The 17,451-nt window shown below is 42.5% G+C and overlaps 1 protein-coding gene across 1 annotated transcript in view; it reads left to right on the top strand.

The window, feature by feature from the left end:
• The window catches only part of TAF1 (TATA-box binding protein associated factor 1), a 51,423-nt gene that overhangs the window by 17,011 nt on the left and 16,961 nt on the right, over nucleotides 1-17,451 (top strand). The window contains exons 4-8 of the mRNA XM_089654113.1: nucleotides 699-1,001; nucleotides 2,008-2,101; nucleotides 2,181-2,260; nucleotides 7,108-7,202; nucleotides 7,303-7,460. Of these exons, the coding sequence (XP_089510239.1) occupies nucleotides 699-1,001; nucleotides 2,008-2,101; nucleotides 2,181-2,260; nucleotides 7,108-7,202; nucleotides 7,303-7,460 (730 nt within the window). The remainder of the gene's footprint in view (nucleotides 1-698; nucleotides 1,002-2,007; nucleotides 2,102-2,180; nucleotides 2,261-7,107; nucleotides 7,203-7,302; nucleotides 7,461-17,451) is intronic.

Here is a 17,451-nt window from a genome sequence, read left to right as displayed (position 1 = left end):
GTTGATGTTGAAACAAAGGTGTCAATTTTCCTTTTACGAGTATTATCACACCTACATATAATACACTTATTGCATGGGTAGTAGAGAGATCTGTGTTTATGAACGTAGATTTCTCTCCTGTTATTCTCTCTGCCGATTGGCGGGTCCCGGCCTCTAAAGGAGCCAGTGAGAGCCCAGCCGGGTGGGCAGACACAGGCGCCCCCTACTCGGAAATTAACAAGTGTGTGTGTGTGTGTGTGCGTGTGTGTGTGTGTGTGTGTGTGATTCTCCACAGTAGTAAAACTTCAGTGCACAGTTGGCAAGCAGTTAAACAAAAACTGATTCAAAATTCCCGTGAAACTATGTCTTCATGTGCAGTGCAGTGATGTTGCGTACATTGATGTTGAAATATTTATGAAGTCACAATTGCTGCGTATGCATGCAGGGCTGTACAATCATTGGGCTGCAGGAGAGATGAGTGAATACCCAAGTACCTAGGAAGTGTGGTAATATCACAAAGTGTTTCCATTTTAGGGTTCTAGGAAATTCAAAAGTTAGGTGTAGCACTCAGCTTTCCATGGTAGTCCCCTACATGTTCTCTCAGCACACTGCAGTATCCACACCACCATCTGAATGCATTTTAATATTTTTCATCTTTTAACCATTTTTTTTTCTAAACAATATATTTATTCTTTCTTTATGTTGGCTTATCATTGTAGATGGAAAAGTTACCAACCCTCCTATGCTGGAGCCTACAGACCCTGCTCTCCCACTGCAAAATGTTACAGCTCACGAGCATCCTCCTACACTGCAACCCATTACCCAGAGTCCTGTCTACAAACAAAGGAAGAACATGTCTCATGTGAAAATTCGAGGCTCTCCTGTGCAGAATATGAGAAGGGCAGCTGTTACTACTGTGCATAAATCCTGGAAGAAGAAAAAGACTGCCACTGAAATCAGCCATCAGTCTTTAAGCGGAAATGAAAGTGATGAAGAAAGAACTACAGAATATCCAGCTCTTGGTATCATGTTTTAGAATTTTATCTAATTTCCTTTTTCTGTGCTGTAGCTAGAGAACTTAAATCTTCAAGATCAGCTTAACATTTTGAAATTGCTTTTAATTCTCTTAGGGCTCGTTTACGCTCGCTTCAACTTCAACAGGCCTTAAAGTGCCTACCGATTCAACATGCTTTTTTGATGTGTCGAGGATGCTTCGGTGGTGCTGTTTTGAAGCTTTAATGAAGCTTGGCAGATGCCCTGTGTGTTGATATCTCATACCTGCAATATCTCTAAAACAAAGCGAAGCTAAAGCTGAATAAAGGCCTCTCAACAGCTGCAGGGTTCTGTAAGCAAGCTTTGTCATAGACTTCAGTGGAGGCTTGGAAGACTCTTTGAAGCACCACTAAAGCAACATGGGGTATAATTTTTTAAGCAAAACAAACGCAACATGTAAACAGGACTGTAAGCTGACCATTTTATTTAGTGACAAGTGCTTGGATTGGCATACAGAGTGCTTTAAAAAAGCATGTCCAATGCCATGTTTTGAAGCTAGTGTAAACAAGCCTTTACAGAATCTTGTTGGGCTTTAGCATACAAACAGGAGATATCAAGTTTTTTCTTCTTTCCAGACTGTCCCAGCTATAATCCTTTCTTGATTTCTCTTCCCTGCTGTACAGATATTTGAAATGGTACAGGTTAAGCTATGGCTTAATTTGGAAGACAATCGTCTTCCAACCCTCCTGTTTTACTATTCACTGTTGAAAACTAGCAACGATAGTGCTGATTATATACTGTACTTGCCTATAAGCAGCTCCATCTCTCTTCATTTTCACAATTCTTAATAGTTGCTTCCCACTTACAGCAATGGCAAGGGACTGGATTTGCGTGAGGCAGAGGAAACCAAATATCTTTTTAAAAAAATATCTTAATTTACAGCTTGTGCCCAATACCAATACCATTTTTACACTACCTTTTTATTATGCATTAAAAATGCAAAATATGTTTTCGTTTCTGTTCATACTTTTACAGAAGTTGCCAATGGGTTTAGAACACATACTGGAAGTGGCTTAGATTCCGACAGCAGCTCTGAGTTATATAGAGAATCAACTTTATATTCCAATGGGTAGGTGATACCCCTTTGTTTCTCCGCTTGCAATACTGTGTACAGGACCGCATAATAATTCCTCTTTCGAACTTTATAGGAAAATGACTCCTCTAGGAAAACCTTCTCTCTCACATCTGCCCCTGCTTGGAGCTATGAATGGTGATTATGCCAGTCGCGGTGAGGATATTCTGCTTTTTTGTGCAGTTTATTGTAAGGTCTACCTTTTATTTAATTGTATTAATTGTAATTCTGTTTGTCTGTTGCCTTGGTAGAATTTGGAAATGATATTGATGTTGATCAAGGTATTAGAAAAACATTCGTTACCTGAGAACAGAGGCTGGATTACATAATTGTGAGGGAAAAAAAGAATATAATATCGAAATCTAGTTTCAACACCAGGCTTCTCCCCCATTTTTCCCTCTAGCTTTTTCTCTGTCGCCTTCTATTCCTGTAGTAGTCACTGAATCGGACTCCCTTCTGGGGATGCCTTAGAGCCATACCTATGCTTGTCCCAGCCAGATTTACAGTAATGTTGTGGGAGAAAGGATTAAAGCTGAACTCGTTTAAATGAAAAAAAATGACCCTTGCAATGTTTCTCTTTGTCACTCCCTCAATCACAGGGACTCCAGTGTTATATAAAATGCACGACTAACAGTGCTGCATTGTACGTGAGGTCGGTAAGAGCCTTCCCAGATACTTAAGTGGAGGAGGGCTATCCATTCATTTACCCCTAGGCAAAGCAGGAATTTATATTTATTCGATTTTAACAAATCACCGGCAGCACATCAACAGCTCTTTCAAAATACACTTTCATTTTTTTCTCTGTACCTTCCTGTATTGCAGCATTTTGTATGTTGCAAACTGATAATTTTACCATAAAGTTCAACTGAAGGAATCCAGTTAACATGTAGTAAAGGAATAAGGTAAACAAAAAACGTTTTGTCTTACCTGACTGAGCCAAATCCTCCTTCATTTTGTGCTTCGTGCACTTTCCCTCCCAGATACTGCAACTCACAATGGGAGGATTTACAGTGCCTTGAAAAAGAATTCATACCCCTTGAAATTTTCCACATTTTGGCATGTTAAACCAAAAACGTAAGTGTTTTTTATTTGGATTTTGTGATAGACCAACACAAAGTGGCACATAATTGTGAAGTGGAAGGAAAATGATAAATGGTTTTAAAACCTTTTTAAAAAATCAACATCTGAAAAGTGTGGCTTACATTTGTATTCAGCCCCCTTTGCTCTGATACCCCTAACTAAAATCTAGTGGAACCAATTACCTTCTGAAGTCACCTAATTAGTAAATAGAGTCCACCTGGGTGTAATTTAATCTCAGTATAAATACAGCTGTTCTGTGAAGCCCTCAGTGGTTTGAACATTAGTGAACAAACAGCATCATGAAGTCCAAGGTACACACCAGACAGGTCAGGGATAAAGTTGTGGAGAAGTTTATAGCAGGGTTAGGTTATAAAAAAAACAACTATTAGTCGTGCACTCCACAAATCTAACCTTTATGGAAGAGTGGCAAAAAGAAAGCCATTGTTGAAAGAAAGCCATAAGTCCCGTTTGCAGTTTGCAAGAAGCCATGTGGGGGACACAGCAAATATGTGGAAGAAAGTGCTCTGGGTAGATGAGACCACAATGGAACTTTTTGGCCTAAAAGCAAAATGCTATGTGTGGCGGAAAACTAACACTGCACATCACCCTGGACACACCATCCTCACTGTGAAACGTGTTGAGGGGATGCTTTTCTTCAGCAGGGACTGGGAAGCTGGTCAGAGTTGATGGGAAGACGGATGGAGCCAAATTCAGGGCAATCTTAGAAGAAAACCTGTTCGAGTCTGCAAAAGACTGGAGACTGGGGTGGAGGTTTACCTTCCAGAAGGACAACAACCCCTAAACATACAGCCATAGCTACAATGGAATGGTTTAAATCAAAGCATATTCATGTGTTCGAATAGCCCAGTCAAAGTCCAGACCTAAATCCAATTGAGAATCTGTTGCATGACTTGGAAATTGCTGTTTGCAGATGCTCTCCATCCAGTCTGTCAGAACTTGAGCTATTTTGCAAAGAAGAATGGGCAAAAATTTCACTCTCTAGATGTGCAAAGCTTGTAGAGACATAGTCAAAAGACTTACAGCTGTAATTGCAGCAAAAGGTGATTCTACAAAGTATTGATTCATGGGGACTGAATAGAAATGCATGCCACACTTTTCAGATATTTATTTGTAAAACCGTATGAAAACCATTTATCATTTTCTTTTCACTTCACAATTATGTGCCACTTTGTGTTGGTGTATTACATAACATATACGTTTTTGGTTGTAGCATATCAAAATGTGGAAAATTTCAAAGGGGGTATGAATACTTTTAAGGCACTGTAGCAGCAAAGGCAGTGCTTTTTTTATAGGAAGCAGTCGGCAGGACTAGGTGTAGCCAGGTGCTGATTTACAAGCTTGTGAATCAACCGTGACAATGCTGATCATCACACCCCCTTCAATATCTTCTCATCCCACTGTAATACAAGCAGGCAAAACCTACAAGAGTGGCATCAGTGCTCTGAATTCAGCAGTGTAGCATCATTTCCACATCATCACAGGAAGCTACATTAGGTGGGCTTCGCTGGCAGAATCTACAGGCATACATATGTGCTTGTAATTAAATGCAGCAGCAGGTGCATCTCAAATTAGAATGTCATCAAAAAGTTAATTTATTTCAGTAATTCAATTCAAAAAGTGAAACGCATATATTATATAGATACATTACACATAGAGTGATATAATGAAAGCATTTTTTTCTTTAACTGTGATGATTATGGCTTACAACTAGTAAAAATCCAAAATTCAGTAACTCAGAAAATTAGAATATTGTAAAAAAAAAAAAAAAAAGTTCAATATTGTAGACTCAAGGTGTCACACACTAATCAGCTAATTAACTCAAAACACCTGTAAAGGTTTCCTGAGCCTTTAAATTGTCTCTGTCTGATTCAGTACTTTAAACAATCATGGGGAAGACTTGACAGTTGTCCAGAAGACAAGTCATTGACAACCCTGCACAAGGAGGGTAAGTCACAAAAGCTCATTGCTAAAGAAGCTGGCTGTTCACATAGTGCTGTATCCAAGCATATTAATGGAAAGTGGAGTGGAAGAAAAAAGTGCACACAAAACAGGGATAACCGCAGGCTTGAGAGAATTGTGAAGCAAAGGTCATTCAAGAATTTGGAGGAGATTCACAAGGAGTGGAAAGCAGCTGGTGTCAGTGCTTCAAGAGCCACCACATACAGACGCATTCCTTGTGTCAAGCCACTCCTGAACCAGAGACAACGTCAGAAGCGTCTTACCTGGGCTAAGGAGAAAAAGGTCTGAACTGTTACTCAGTGGTCCAAAGTCCTCTTTTCCGATGAAAGTAAATTTTTGCATTTCTTTTGGAAATCAAGGTCCCAGAGTCTGGAAGAAGAGTGCAGAGGCACTGGGTCCAGTGTGAAGTTTCCACAGTCAGTGATGATTTGGGGAGCCATGTCATCTGGTGTTGGTCCACTGTGTTTTATCAAGTCCAAAGTCAGCATAGCCCTCTACCAGGAAATTCTAGAGCACTTCATGCTTCCCTCTTCTGACCAACTTTATGGAGATGCTGATTTAATTTTCCAGCAGGACTTGGCACCTGCCCACGCTGCCAAAAGTACCTATATCTTGTTTAATGATCATGGTATCACTGTGCTTGATTGGCCAGCAAACTTGCCTGACCTAAAACCCATAGAGAATCTGTGGGGAATTGTCAAGAGGAAGATGAGACACTAGGCACAACAATGCAGATGAGCTGAAGGCCGCTATCATAGCAACCTGGGCTTCCATAACACCTCAGCAGTACCACAGGCTGATCGCCTCCATGCCATGCCACATTGATGCATTAAACCATGCGAATGGAACCCCAAACAAGTACTCAGTGCATACTATACTGTACATTGACATAGTTTTCAGTAAACCAACATTTTTGTATTAAAATCCTTCTTTTTTTTCTTCTAATTTTTTTTTTTTTTTATTGGTCTACTGTAATATTCTAATTTTCTGATATACTGAATTTAGTTTTTTCACTAGTTGTAAGCCATATACATCAAAGTTAATAGAAAATAATGCTTGAAATATATCACTCTGTGTTTAATGAATCTATATAATATATGTGTTTTCACTTTTTTCATTGAATTACTGAAATGTACTTTTTGATGTTCTAATTTATTGAGATGCACCTGTGTTTTTTATTAGAAGGCCATAGTTAAAGCAAACAATATCCAACCCAGTATTTCAATAGTTTGTCCCTTTCTCTTTTTTTTTTTTTTTCCCCACAGATTTTGTTGAGAGAGATTTTTAATGTGGTACAAATATGGAGGCTGTAGGGAGCACAAGTGTTGGAGCATTGATATTTAATGGGGTGGTACTAGCAGTGATTATAGTAGTCTCGTGATCTTTCTCCAGTCTATGACTGTTTCCTGAAGCACATCCCCAGTCTGACCATCTCCAGTAGCGTGTGCAGCCTCGGACCATCTCTTGCAGCATGCCTGTAGTTCCTGACCATCTCTTTTAGCATGCCCATTGTTTATAATACATTAACTGAACATTATATGAGATATAATGGGTGATGTTAGGTGCTGTAGAGGAGGACCACAATTTTTAGTTGACTTGTTCTAGAGTAACGGTGACTTTAAATATTAAGAGACACAGTTTTTTTACACTATTTAAGATGATTGGGTCCTGTGAGATAATAGCACGTGCTCGAGTGTTCTCATTATCAACCGTAAAATATTGCCATGACCAGAGCCCAAACTTGCCCCCTGTGCACAGCTTTCACATGCAAGCAAGATTCATAGCAGGTCCCTGTGCTCCAAGACGCAAAGAAAGCTGTGTGAACGTATTCTCACCACTTATTCTGAGGGAGACATTTTGCTCATTTATAGGTTGCTCCGCAAGTGAAATCTTTACTATATAACCTTTCTCTTAGCACATATATTCTGCATCTGTCCCTGCAGAAAGCCTCTTGATGTCGTTTGATAGTTCCGTAGAGCTGAAGCCTCTCCAGTTAGTATGGGCTAAATGTCGTGGATACCCTTCCTACCCTGCCTTGGTATGTCACAAACTTCACTTTCAACGTCACTTTAAGGATATGATAGCTGTTGGAACAATGTTATTTGCCTAGGATTTAATCCCTGTGTTCTATTATATAGATCATTGATCCAGATATGCCAAGGGAGGGTTTACTGCACAATGGCATACCTATTCCTGTTCCACCTTTGGAAGTTCTTAAGCTTGGAGAGCAGCGACTACTTGAGAGTGTTGGACAACAACTTTTCCTAGTTTTGTTTTTTGACAACAAAAGAACGTGGTGAGCAATGTGGTCTTTTATTTCTGTTATAATATCTTGCATACTCTTGGGGCTTGTTCACACCAAAAGTGCAATGCAGCATATTTGTGTTTGAGCATTGTTGTTTCATTAATTTTGAATGGCACCAAATGTACCTCTGCAACACACCTTTAATGCACTGTAGTGCATTACATAACACATTGTGCTTTGTGGTGCACTGCAAGAAAAAGTGTAGCATATACAAAATGTTCTTGTTCAATTATTGATCTGTATATATTAGTCTAGTCCAGCACTGGGAGCTGTGTGGGTCTCCCGAAAAGACTGAGCAATTTCTTTGTTTTATTTATATATATAATATATATCAAATATAACTGTCCAAAAGGGTGCAGTTCTTGGGCATGTCTAACAAAGATGGAGTAGTGTACCCGGGTGTGTTTGACACCTCCAGCAATTATTTGACTTTTGGGGAAATATTCTGTGCTACTAGCTGTGGACATTTTTTGTGTCCACATAAATGCTTTTGTGATGTGTGGAATTGAACTCCCCAATTCCCTTTCTCACTCAGCTACATAATATTGCACTTTTGGGGTTGAGGACCGCAATAAACCATAGATGGCTGAAATTGGGTAGGACACAGCATGCGTCCCTAAACATAACTTTTCAAAAGGTGTAAAAGGTCTATGTATTGGGCCTTTCTTTAATATGTTCTTATAGAAATTCCTAAGCTGGAAATATGCCAGCCAATTTACTTGCTTTATTTTTTTCTCGGAGAGGACAATAAATATCGGTGATATTAAATAAGAAGTCCACCTAAACAATCCTTGTCTAAACTGTCCTGCTGAAAAATCTGGATTACCCAAAATTAGGGTCAGAGGACCTTCATAAATCGAGATGGCTTTATTTTTAATTAAATGATCCAAAGTTTTAGGAGGTGGGGGTAATAAAAAGGGTAAATTAGTTTTTGTTGGTTGTTTTTTAGGGGATATCCATGGCAAAGACAGAGGAGGGAGTAGGGATATATGGGTTTCTATCTGGGCCCATTGTTTATCCTTGAATCAATATATACTATCTATGAGTCTATCCATAATAACTGCTTTATGGTAAAGTGCAAAATATGGTAGCCCCAACCCTTGTTTCTTTCTTATAAGCATGTAATATTTTAATCTTGGTTTGGAGCTAGCCCAAACATATTTTAAAAGTGTGGAATGCACTATTTGGAAGAACTTTGCAGAGGACTTATTGGTAAAGTCTGAAATATATATAAAAATCTTTGAAGGATATCCATTTTGAACAGTGCCACTCTACCAAACCTGTAGTCTCGACCCACTGCATTCATTTCTGGGGCATTAAAGTGATTAGTGGCTGGTGAATCCCCCTCTCTCTTAGTCAAGTAAGCAGCCAGGAATTTCAGTGCCCTCTCTTGCCAATTAAATGTCAAGTCTTTCTTTAAGACATTCACCTCCCCTTCCATTAGGGTTGCATCCACTGCCTCTGTTTTATGTATATTCACCCTAAAATTACTGACCTTAGAGAAAGCATGAAATTATATTAACAGTGCTGGAAAGGCTACACGAAGGTTTGAGACAAATAACGAGATCATTAGCAAAGAGGCACATTTTGCATTCCTTTGTACCAATCTCAATAATTTGTATCGAGGAGTTCTTTCTAAAGGCATTGGCTAGATGCTCTATTGCCAAACTGTATTGGATAGGTTAAAGAGGGCATCCCTGCCTTGTACAATTTCTTATGACTATTTGGTTTGATAACAACCCATTAATTCTTACCCTAGCCATCGGGGTCTAGTATAGCGCTAGTATTTTTGTTAAGAAACTTGATGTTATGAGACAAAGTTTCTGTCAAAAAGGGCCAACCTATGTGGTCGAACCCTTTTTCTGCAACAGGAGGCAAAGAGAATTTTTTTTTTCTCTTCGCATGATGCATTGAGGTCAGAGCCTTAATTGTGTTGTCCTTAGTTTCTCTTGAAGGGACAAACACCACTTGATCTAGGTGTATAAGTGATGGGAATAAAGGTTTTAAACACTCTGCGATTACCTTAGAATACATCTTTGGCTATATTCATGAGAGAGATTGGACGGTAACTAGAGTACAGAGAGGGATCTTTCCATTCTTTGGGTATTATCGTTATATGGGCTTCCTGAGATTGTCTAGTGAATGGACTTGAATCTGATGCTGCACTAAAAGTACGTAACAAAGTTGGGGAGAGCTGATCTTGTAGTGTCTTCTAAAAAAGCCCTGTAAATGTATTTGAACCAGGTCTTTTTCCTTAAGGCAATTTAATAACTTCCTTTACTTCAGCTAATCTAAATGGAATTACTAATGACTCTATCTTTCTCCAAGATTGTTGGAAGCCCCATTGTTTCATTGTATTCTTTTATTTTTCTTAAGGAATAGTTAGATGAACCTTTTGAATCTACAGATGCTAAATTATATAACCTGGTATATGCCTTGGCTATTTTTTCTGTTGTAAATACAGTCCCTTGAGATGGACATACTATCTTTTGAATGTATGTACGGGACAGTTTTTACGTATTGATCTTGTTAACCGATTCCCCACATTCTTGTCAAATTAGTAAAAGTTTTGCTTTACTAATTCTCATAGCGCATATAAAATGTATCCAAAAGAGAATCTAATTGTGCACTTTTCTTTGTTAATATCTGATATGCTATGCCATCTGTATTTGTCATATGATATTGTTCTAAATCAAATATGTAATTCAAAAACATAGATATTTCATTCACTATTTTCTTCTTCAGTTTTGATCCTAATTGAATTAGTTTACGCCGTAGGACGCATTTTAAAGTTTCCCATTTAATTGGCAGTTGAGTGGGATCTGTCAGATGGGTTATCTCAAATTCATCCCTTAGGGCTGTTAACACTCTCTCCTCTGTGAATAGAGTTTCAGTCATCTTCCTAGTTTTCAAAGTTTGTGGTATACAGAAAGTCAAGAAGAGTGGATAATAGTCTGATCTAAACTTCATTCCTATTTGTGATACAGGTTGCCAATTCAATAATGGATGGGAAATGTAAAAAAAAAAAAGAAAAATTATATCCTACTATATGATGAATGCGGCACTGAAAAAAAAAAAAGTAAAATCCTTCTTAGTGTGGTGCAGTATGCACCAGACATCCACTAGATGGAGGGAGTGTAATTGCTTACGTATAACATGTAATCGTAGATACGGGTGTAGCAAACTTGCGCATCGGAGTTGGATGCCGATTCCCCCTTTTATTAAAAGTATTTATTTATCCCTTATTCTCCTTCCCCCCCTCCCTTCCTGAGAGGCACAGTGACAGATGTGTGTGTGCTGGTTATGGGTCAACAGCAGGCCAAGGCATCCCTAGTTCGATGCCGAGCAGTCTGCGAAAGTGTAGCCTTCCTCACCTAGGCCAGGATAAGGCCAATGTTCCCAAGAGAGACAGAGCCGCTCTGCCTAAGAACCTGTGTAATTTCTCACCTCGTAACAGAGATAAGGCAGCTTTTCCCAGGAATTGAAAGAGATTTTAACCTCATAAAACCTAGCAGACACTACTGTGTTTGTTTAATCCTCTGCCCAATCGGCCTGCGGTGACCATATTGGGCAGACAACTTTTCAACCATTATAGTGTATATTTGATAAAGAGAGTTTCCTCTTTCTCTGTACAAAAAAGGGGTGGTGGCAGTGTGTGAGGGTCAGTTGCGTAATTAACTTGACCCAGTAACAAGTGCATCCAGGCTGCAGGCACAGATAGAAATCCATTAGCTGGAAAATCGCTGTGTAAGGTGCAGCTGGGTGTGGCATTGTTACGCACGTCACATCGTGGTCTGGATCGGCTAGTCCTTCGGTCACGAGTCCGAGCAGATCAGAACTCGGGGGAACTTGAACCTGAAGGGGTTCCCGCTACCCACATTTCCAGTGGCTCAGAGACGGCCTCGCAGGATGGGCATACAGAGACTGACACTGGAAGGTCACCAAATGTTATCGTCACACCACCGCCTGAGCAGGCCAGCACCGGAGTGCCTGTAACCAGCAGAGATTCTCCTCAGATGCAGGAAACCCTGAAACGCCTCATGGAGACAGATCTGGAGGCATACCTGCGGTTCCTTGAGCGCCAGGCTGGCAGAGAAATTGCGGAACTCCAAACAGCTGCTGACAGAGAGGAACGCCAGGCTGAGAGGGAAGCTGTTCATTGGCACAAGCTGGAGATGGCAAGGCTCCAGCAGCGACCGGGTCAGAATCTCGGGTCCCTAGATCACAGGGACGCCCCTCTTTCTCTGGGCGCAGCCAAGTTTCCAGTGATGGAAAAGGAGAGTGACATTGACACGTACTTATTGTCGTTTGAAAAAACGTGCCGTCAGTACCATGTGCCGCCAACTCAATGGGCTCGGTACCTGACACCAGGGCTACGAGGCAAGGCCCTGGATGCGTTTGTTGAAATGCCAGAGGGGCAGGATGACGATTATGAAGCTCTCAAAGATGCCATCATCTGGAAGTACCAGATGACCCTGGAAGTGAACCGCAAGCGGTTCAGGTCCATGCAGAAGGGACCTGGGGACTCTTACACGGATGTGGCGAGTCGCTTACACACCACATTCCGACAGTGGACTAAGGGACTGAAAGCTATGAGTCTTTGGAAGATCTCATGATACGAGATCAGCTTTTGCACATTTGCCCGACAGACGTCAGACAGTTTGTCTTGGAGAGGGAGCCAGCATCTACTAAAGCTGCAGCAGATCTGGCAGATACCTTCGTCCACACGCGGGTGTCTGATCCTCGCAAGGCTCCTCCGAACGGCTGGAAAGGGGGGAAATCACCCCTAGCAACCTCCCCTACGCCGGTGAGTCAAGCTCCCCATCCACCCACACCTGCAGCTCCTGGGGCCAAGCCATTCCTGCCTGACAACCGCAGATGTTTCGCCTGTGGGAAAAGCAGACATCTCAGGACGCAGTGTCCTGAGCAGAAGCAGACTACATCATCTGGCCAGCCGGCCAGCAACTCTTCTTCTGTGCTGTTCGTTCGCAGGAAGATGCGGGTAACCCCCGCCGACTTGCAGCAAGTCACTGTGGGCAACTGGTCTGTAACTGGTTTCCAGGACACTGGGGCAGAAGTCACCTTGATCCGGCCAGAGCTGATTGAGCCAAGGAACCTCATCCCAGGAAAGTTCCTTACCCTCTCCGGAGTTGGGGGGACCCGTTCACGCATACCCTGTGCAAAGGTATTCCTAGATTGGGGTGCGGAAAGGGGAAGGCCCGGAAGGGCTCCCTGGAACTTTCTGGACATGCCAAGGTACTGTGGGCAGATATTGGGTTAATGTCTGGGCCACCTGTGGATAGACAGAGGGAGGGGGCTGGGAATGGAGTGGGGCTACAGGATTCTCCATTAGCTGGAGAACGAGAAGAAATCCTCTTGCCTGGGGAGCTATGTTTCTCATGTTTCATTGGCATTATAAACGTGACTGTTGATAATGGTTGTGATGACAATGGGGATGATATTAATAATGTCAGTAATGTCATTGATAATGTCAGTATTGTTGATGGTAAGGTTGGTAATGCTAACAATGATTATGATATTCGTGATGAGACAAATTATGTATTTTCAGTGTTGGGGGTCACCCACAGTGCTGTGAAGGGGGCTGAGGTACAATCTCTGGGGGCTGAGCAAAGGGATGGTCTGGATAGGCCTATCCCTTGCCCAGGCTCAAAAGATTTTGCCTTGATAAGTGCCCAACCGTTGGCCTTGCATAGGGCTAGGTAGCCGGCTTGGACTTGTAGTTCCACGCCTCAGGCAGCACTGAAAAGCGATTCCCAAAGGAACTTCAGAGGTCAGCTAGCTGTGAGTTGCCCGGCTACGAAAAGTACACCGCAGCCGGCTGGGACTTGTAGTTCCAAGCATCAGGCTGCACTGAAAAGCGATTCACAAAGGAACTTCAGAGGTAAGCTAGCTGTAACTTGTAGTCCCACGAGTAAGGCAGCTCTGGAAAGCCATTCATGTGGGGATTTCAGCCTGGGGCTAGGTGTGAACTCCTCTGCTGGGAAGAGTCAACACAGGCCTGACAGGAGTAATGGCCTATCCCCAGGGGGCTGGAAACCTGAAAGCCTGTCAGTTGATCTGACTTCTCATTGTGTGTCAACAGGCAGACAAACGGATGTCATAGGCAGGGACAGTATGCTTGGATTGGGAGTGCAAGGGGCCTTATTGGGGTGGATGCTTGGGTTACAGAGAGAGGGCTGCAGTCCTCAGATCCAATCACCCCTCCCTGCCCCTCAGGTTCCGAAGCTGCTGGCAATGCCTCTGATAGATGGTGTCCGGATTCAGGAGGTGCAGGCTGACTGGGGTACAGAGACCAAGGGAATGGCACAGTCAGGAATCTAGGGGTCAGCTAGAGTCTGGGCATCCCCGGTAGTCTCTGTCCTCAAGCAGGATCCGATGACCAGGCTTTCTGAGGATCTTGGAAAACTGAACGCCAGCCCTGTGGTTGTGGCCTACCCCATGCCATGAGGTCATGGAGCATCCGGAGGGTGCCCGCTTTTTTACCATCATGGACCTGAGCAAGGGGTATGGGCAACCTTCTCTAACCCAGCAGGCTCAGGACGAGCCAGCCTTCACTACCCCATGTGGCTTGCCTGAATCCACAGGAAAGCTAGTTGGGGTTGATAACGCACCGACCACCTCTCCAGCGGTCAGGAATGGCCCGCAATGCGGAGGGGAACTGGGTGCAGTTGCCCACTTTAGGGGCCTTGCGGTGTTCGGCCCTGTCTGAGAAGAGCCACTTGGGCCCCTGTCACTAGTCAGGAACCAACTGCCTGCGCCTAGTCTGACAGTCGAGAAGGGTAACTGTCAGAGGGGCAGGTCAGTGATTCAGTTTTGGAACACACCAGTAGGAAGAGACCCCCAGAGGTCTGGGCATGGGGAGACTGACGCAGTTGTGGCCTGGTCTGCTCCCCAGGCCAAAAAGCAGGTTACGTCAGTCATGGGTGCCGCTGGCTACGGTAGGACGCCTGGATGCAACTATCATGGCTCAGCTGGACCTGTGACTGACCTAGCAGACAGGAAACTGGAGGAACTGGTGTCCTGGATGCTAACAGGTAACGAGGACTGTCCATCTTGGACGAGGGTACTGTAGACACCACTGGGAGGCGAATTCCAGAATCCGCCTGTCCGGTTTCGGTGCGCACAGGCGCTACTACCTTCAGGCCAGATGTAGTCCTGGCCCGAGGAAGAAGGTGGGAGAGGGGAATCGCCTTCTTTACCTCGACAAGAAGCTACATATTAATATGTTAGCAGGTGACACCCCTCAGCCAAAGTGCTCTGTGAACAGGTTGGTACCCCGGCAGTGGCCACGGTATTCGGACAGCCACAGCCGTCTAACACCACCCGTGACCACCCACTTGGTCGGCATAGCAGTGTTCCTGGGGGGAACAGATTCCTGTTCAGACGGACCTTGGTTCTCCCGCAGTGCAGCGGTACCAGGTCGATCCACGGTGAACCTCTGGGCAGAGGTCGGTTGCGTCAGGAGGGAACTTGTAGTTCCCTCCCTTGCAACTACCTGAGGTGGAGGTGTAGCAAACTTGCGCATCAGAGATGGACGCCGATTTCCCCCTTTATTAAAAGTATTAATTTATCCCTTATTCTCCTTCCCCCCCTCCCTTCCTGAGAGGCACAGTGACAGATGTGTGTGTGCTGGTTATTATATCTTGAAATATGGAAGACTTACATAAAAACCGGGCACCTCGTCAGATGGCCAACGCGCAGATGGACGTTCTGATAGGTCTCTCCATTCGTTTCGCACATTCAGGGAAGCAGAAACATAGATCTTGTGAACCGTGCGATCTACAATCTCATAATTCATATCTACATGATCCTTAGACCTATTTGCATAATAAAATATCCACGGAGAGGTTGCCGCTAGTGCAGCTGGAAAGTTATAGGCCAAAATATGGATTATGAAAGATGTTGGTTCTAATTCAGAGTTCTGCCCGACGATCCCTCCCTAAACAGAGTATTGGTCAGTTACTCAGAGCAACCCCCCTGCTGAGGGACTTTAAAAAACAGGCTAGCAGGCCTAAAAAATAAGTTGAAGACATCTCCCATTTTGTAACATCAATACCACCTGGGGAGACCCTTTCGCTCTGCAACTTGGATCTGCTTACATCAAAGGCTTAAATGGCAAGTAACTTAACCCTTTAACTTCTCCGTTCTCTTTTCGGTGCTATGGTTCTTTGTGTGTGTGTGTGTGTGTATGTGTATATATATATATATATATATATATATATATATATATATATATATATATATATATATATATATATATATATATATATAAAATCTTAGTTACATCTTTTTCTGTAAATATTTTATTGCACCTGTTTGACTCTTTTAGTAATAAATGTTTCTTTCTAAAAGTGTTAGACTGTTTCTGAGGCGCTTAATTGCAATTTACGTATTTCTAAAGAGACGCTACTGTGTTTGTTTAATCCTCTGCCCAATCGGCCTGCGGTGACCGTATTGGACAGATGACTTTTCAATCGTTATAGTGTATATTTGATAAAGAGAGTTTCCTCTTTCTCTGTACAAAAAAAGGGTGGTGGCAGTGTGTAAGGGTCAGTTGAGTAATTAACTTGACCCAGTAATAAGCGCATCCAGGCTGCAGGCACAGATTGAAATCCATTAGCTGCAAAATCGCTGTGTAGGGTGCAGCTGGGTGTGGCATTGTTACGCACGTCACATCGAGGTCTGGATCGGCCAGTCCTTCGGTCACAAGTTTGGTGAGAAGGTCTGGGGTCTGACGCCGCGATCGTGACAACGGGCAGATCCGTTTTCCTCTTAGAACAGTATAGCTTTGGGTCTAACACCAGATTAAAGTCACCTCCCACAATGAGCCTTGCTTTACTTGTTCTATTGTAGTCATAATTTTCTGAAATGTCAATTTCTGACCTTTTGTTGGGTAACTATACATCAGTGTTTCTCAACTCCAGTCCTCATGGACCCCCAACAGGTCATGTTTTCAGGATTTCCCTCAGATGAAACAGCTGTGGTAATTACTAAGGCAGTGAAACTGATCAAATCACCTGTGCAAAATAATGGAAATCCTGAAAACATGACCTGTTGGGGGTCCATGAGGACTGGAGTTGAGAAACACTGCTATACATAAACTAATGGGAAAGTCACATCATAAAATCTGCAGACAAGTATCTCCCCTCCGGGTCTCCAGCCTCTGAGGAAACCTGTACTGGAAGATTAGAATGAAATCCTATTGCAACTCTTTTTTAGTTTTTGAGTTATGCCTAGTGTACCATTGATTATAGTATCTTAATATGAGTTTCGGGGCCTTATTTTTTTTAAAAATGTGTCTCTTGAAGAAAGAAGACTTGCACCATCTGTTTGTGCATGTGATGTAATACCTGGCTTCTTTTTTGAGGAATATTAAAACCCTGAATATTCAGGGAACAAAAGGCCAATAAGGTCATTTTAACCATATTCCCTGAACTCTTAATCATTTACCCTGCTGAGGAGCAAATCCTTCTTGTGAGGTGGCCAATGAGGTGAGAGAGAAAAATTATTCCTTCCTTTTTTTTTTTTTTTTCTCTCTGTCTTTGATTGCTTAGGGGTTGGATTTATGAAGGGTGAGTTGCCATAATAATTTTTTTTTCACTTGAGATTTTAACATATAGGCATGCCTCTCTATGATCATGTAGTGTGTGGCTGGCTTATCTAGGAATAGAGAGACACGTAACCGAAGATTATGTGATTGTGTTAATATTGATGCAAAATTTAAATAAAAATTAAAATGATAATAAAAAAAAATACCCTCAAGGGTAAATAAAAAGTAAACATCACAAAATTCCTTCGAGAGCCACAATTGAAACCTGCTTAGAGAATTATTTGCCAGAGGGAACAAGAGGCTTTTTACGAGATTCAATAGAGGTACATGGGGAGCAATTAAGCCCCCTGAATATGTTATGGTATCCTAGACTGTAAGAGAATGAGCTAGAGAGGGTTGCATGGTCATGGG

Source organism: Staurois parvus, unplaced genomic scaffold (assembly GCF_062004578.1).
Source record: "Staurois parvus isolate SC_StPar_1 unplaced genomic scaffold, SC_StPar_1.0 ptg000744l, whole genome shotgun sequence".
Taxonomy (NCBI): domain Eukaryota; kingdom Metazoa; phylum Chordata; class Amphibia; order Anura; family Ranidae; genus Staurois; species Staurois parvus.
Note: the sequence above shows the minus strand (reverse complement) of the source record. Positions and strands in the feature narration are given on the sequence as shown.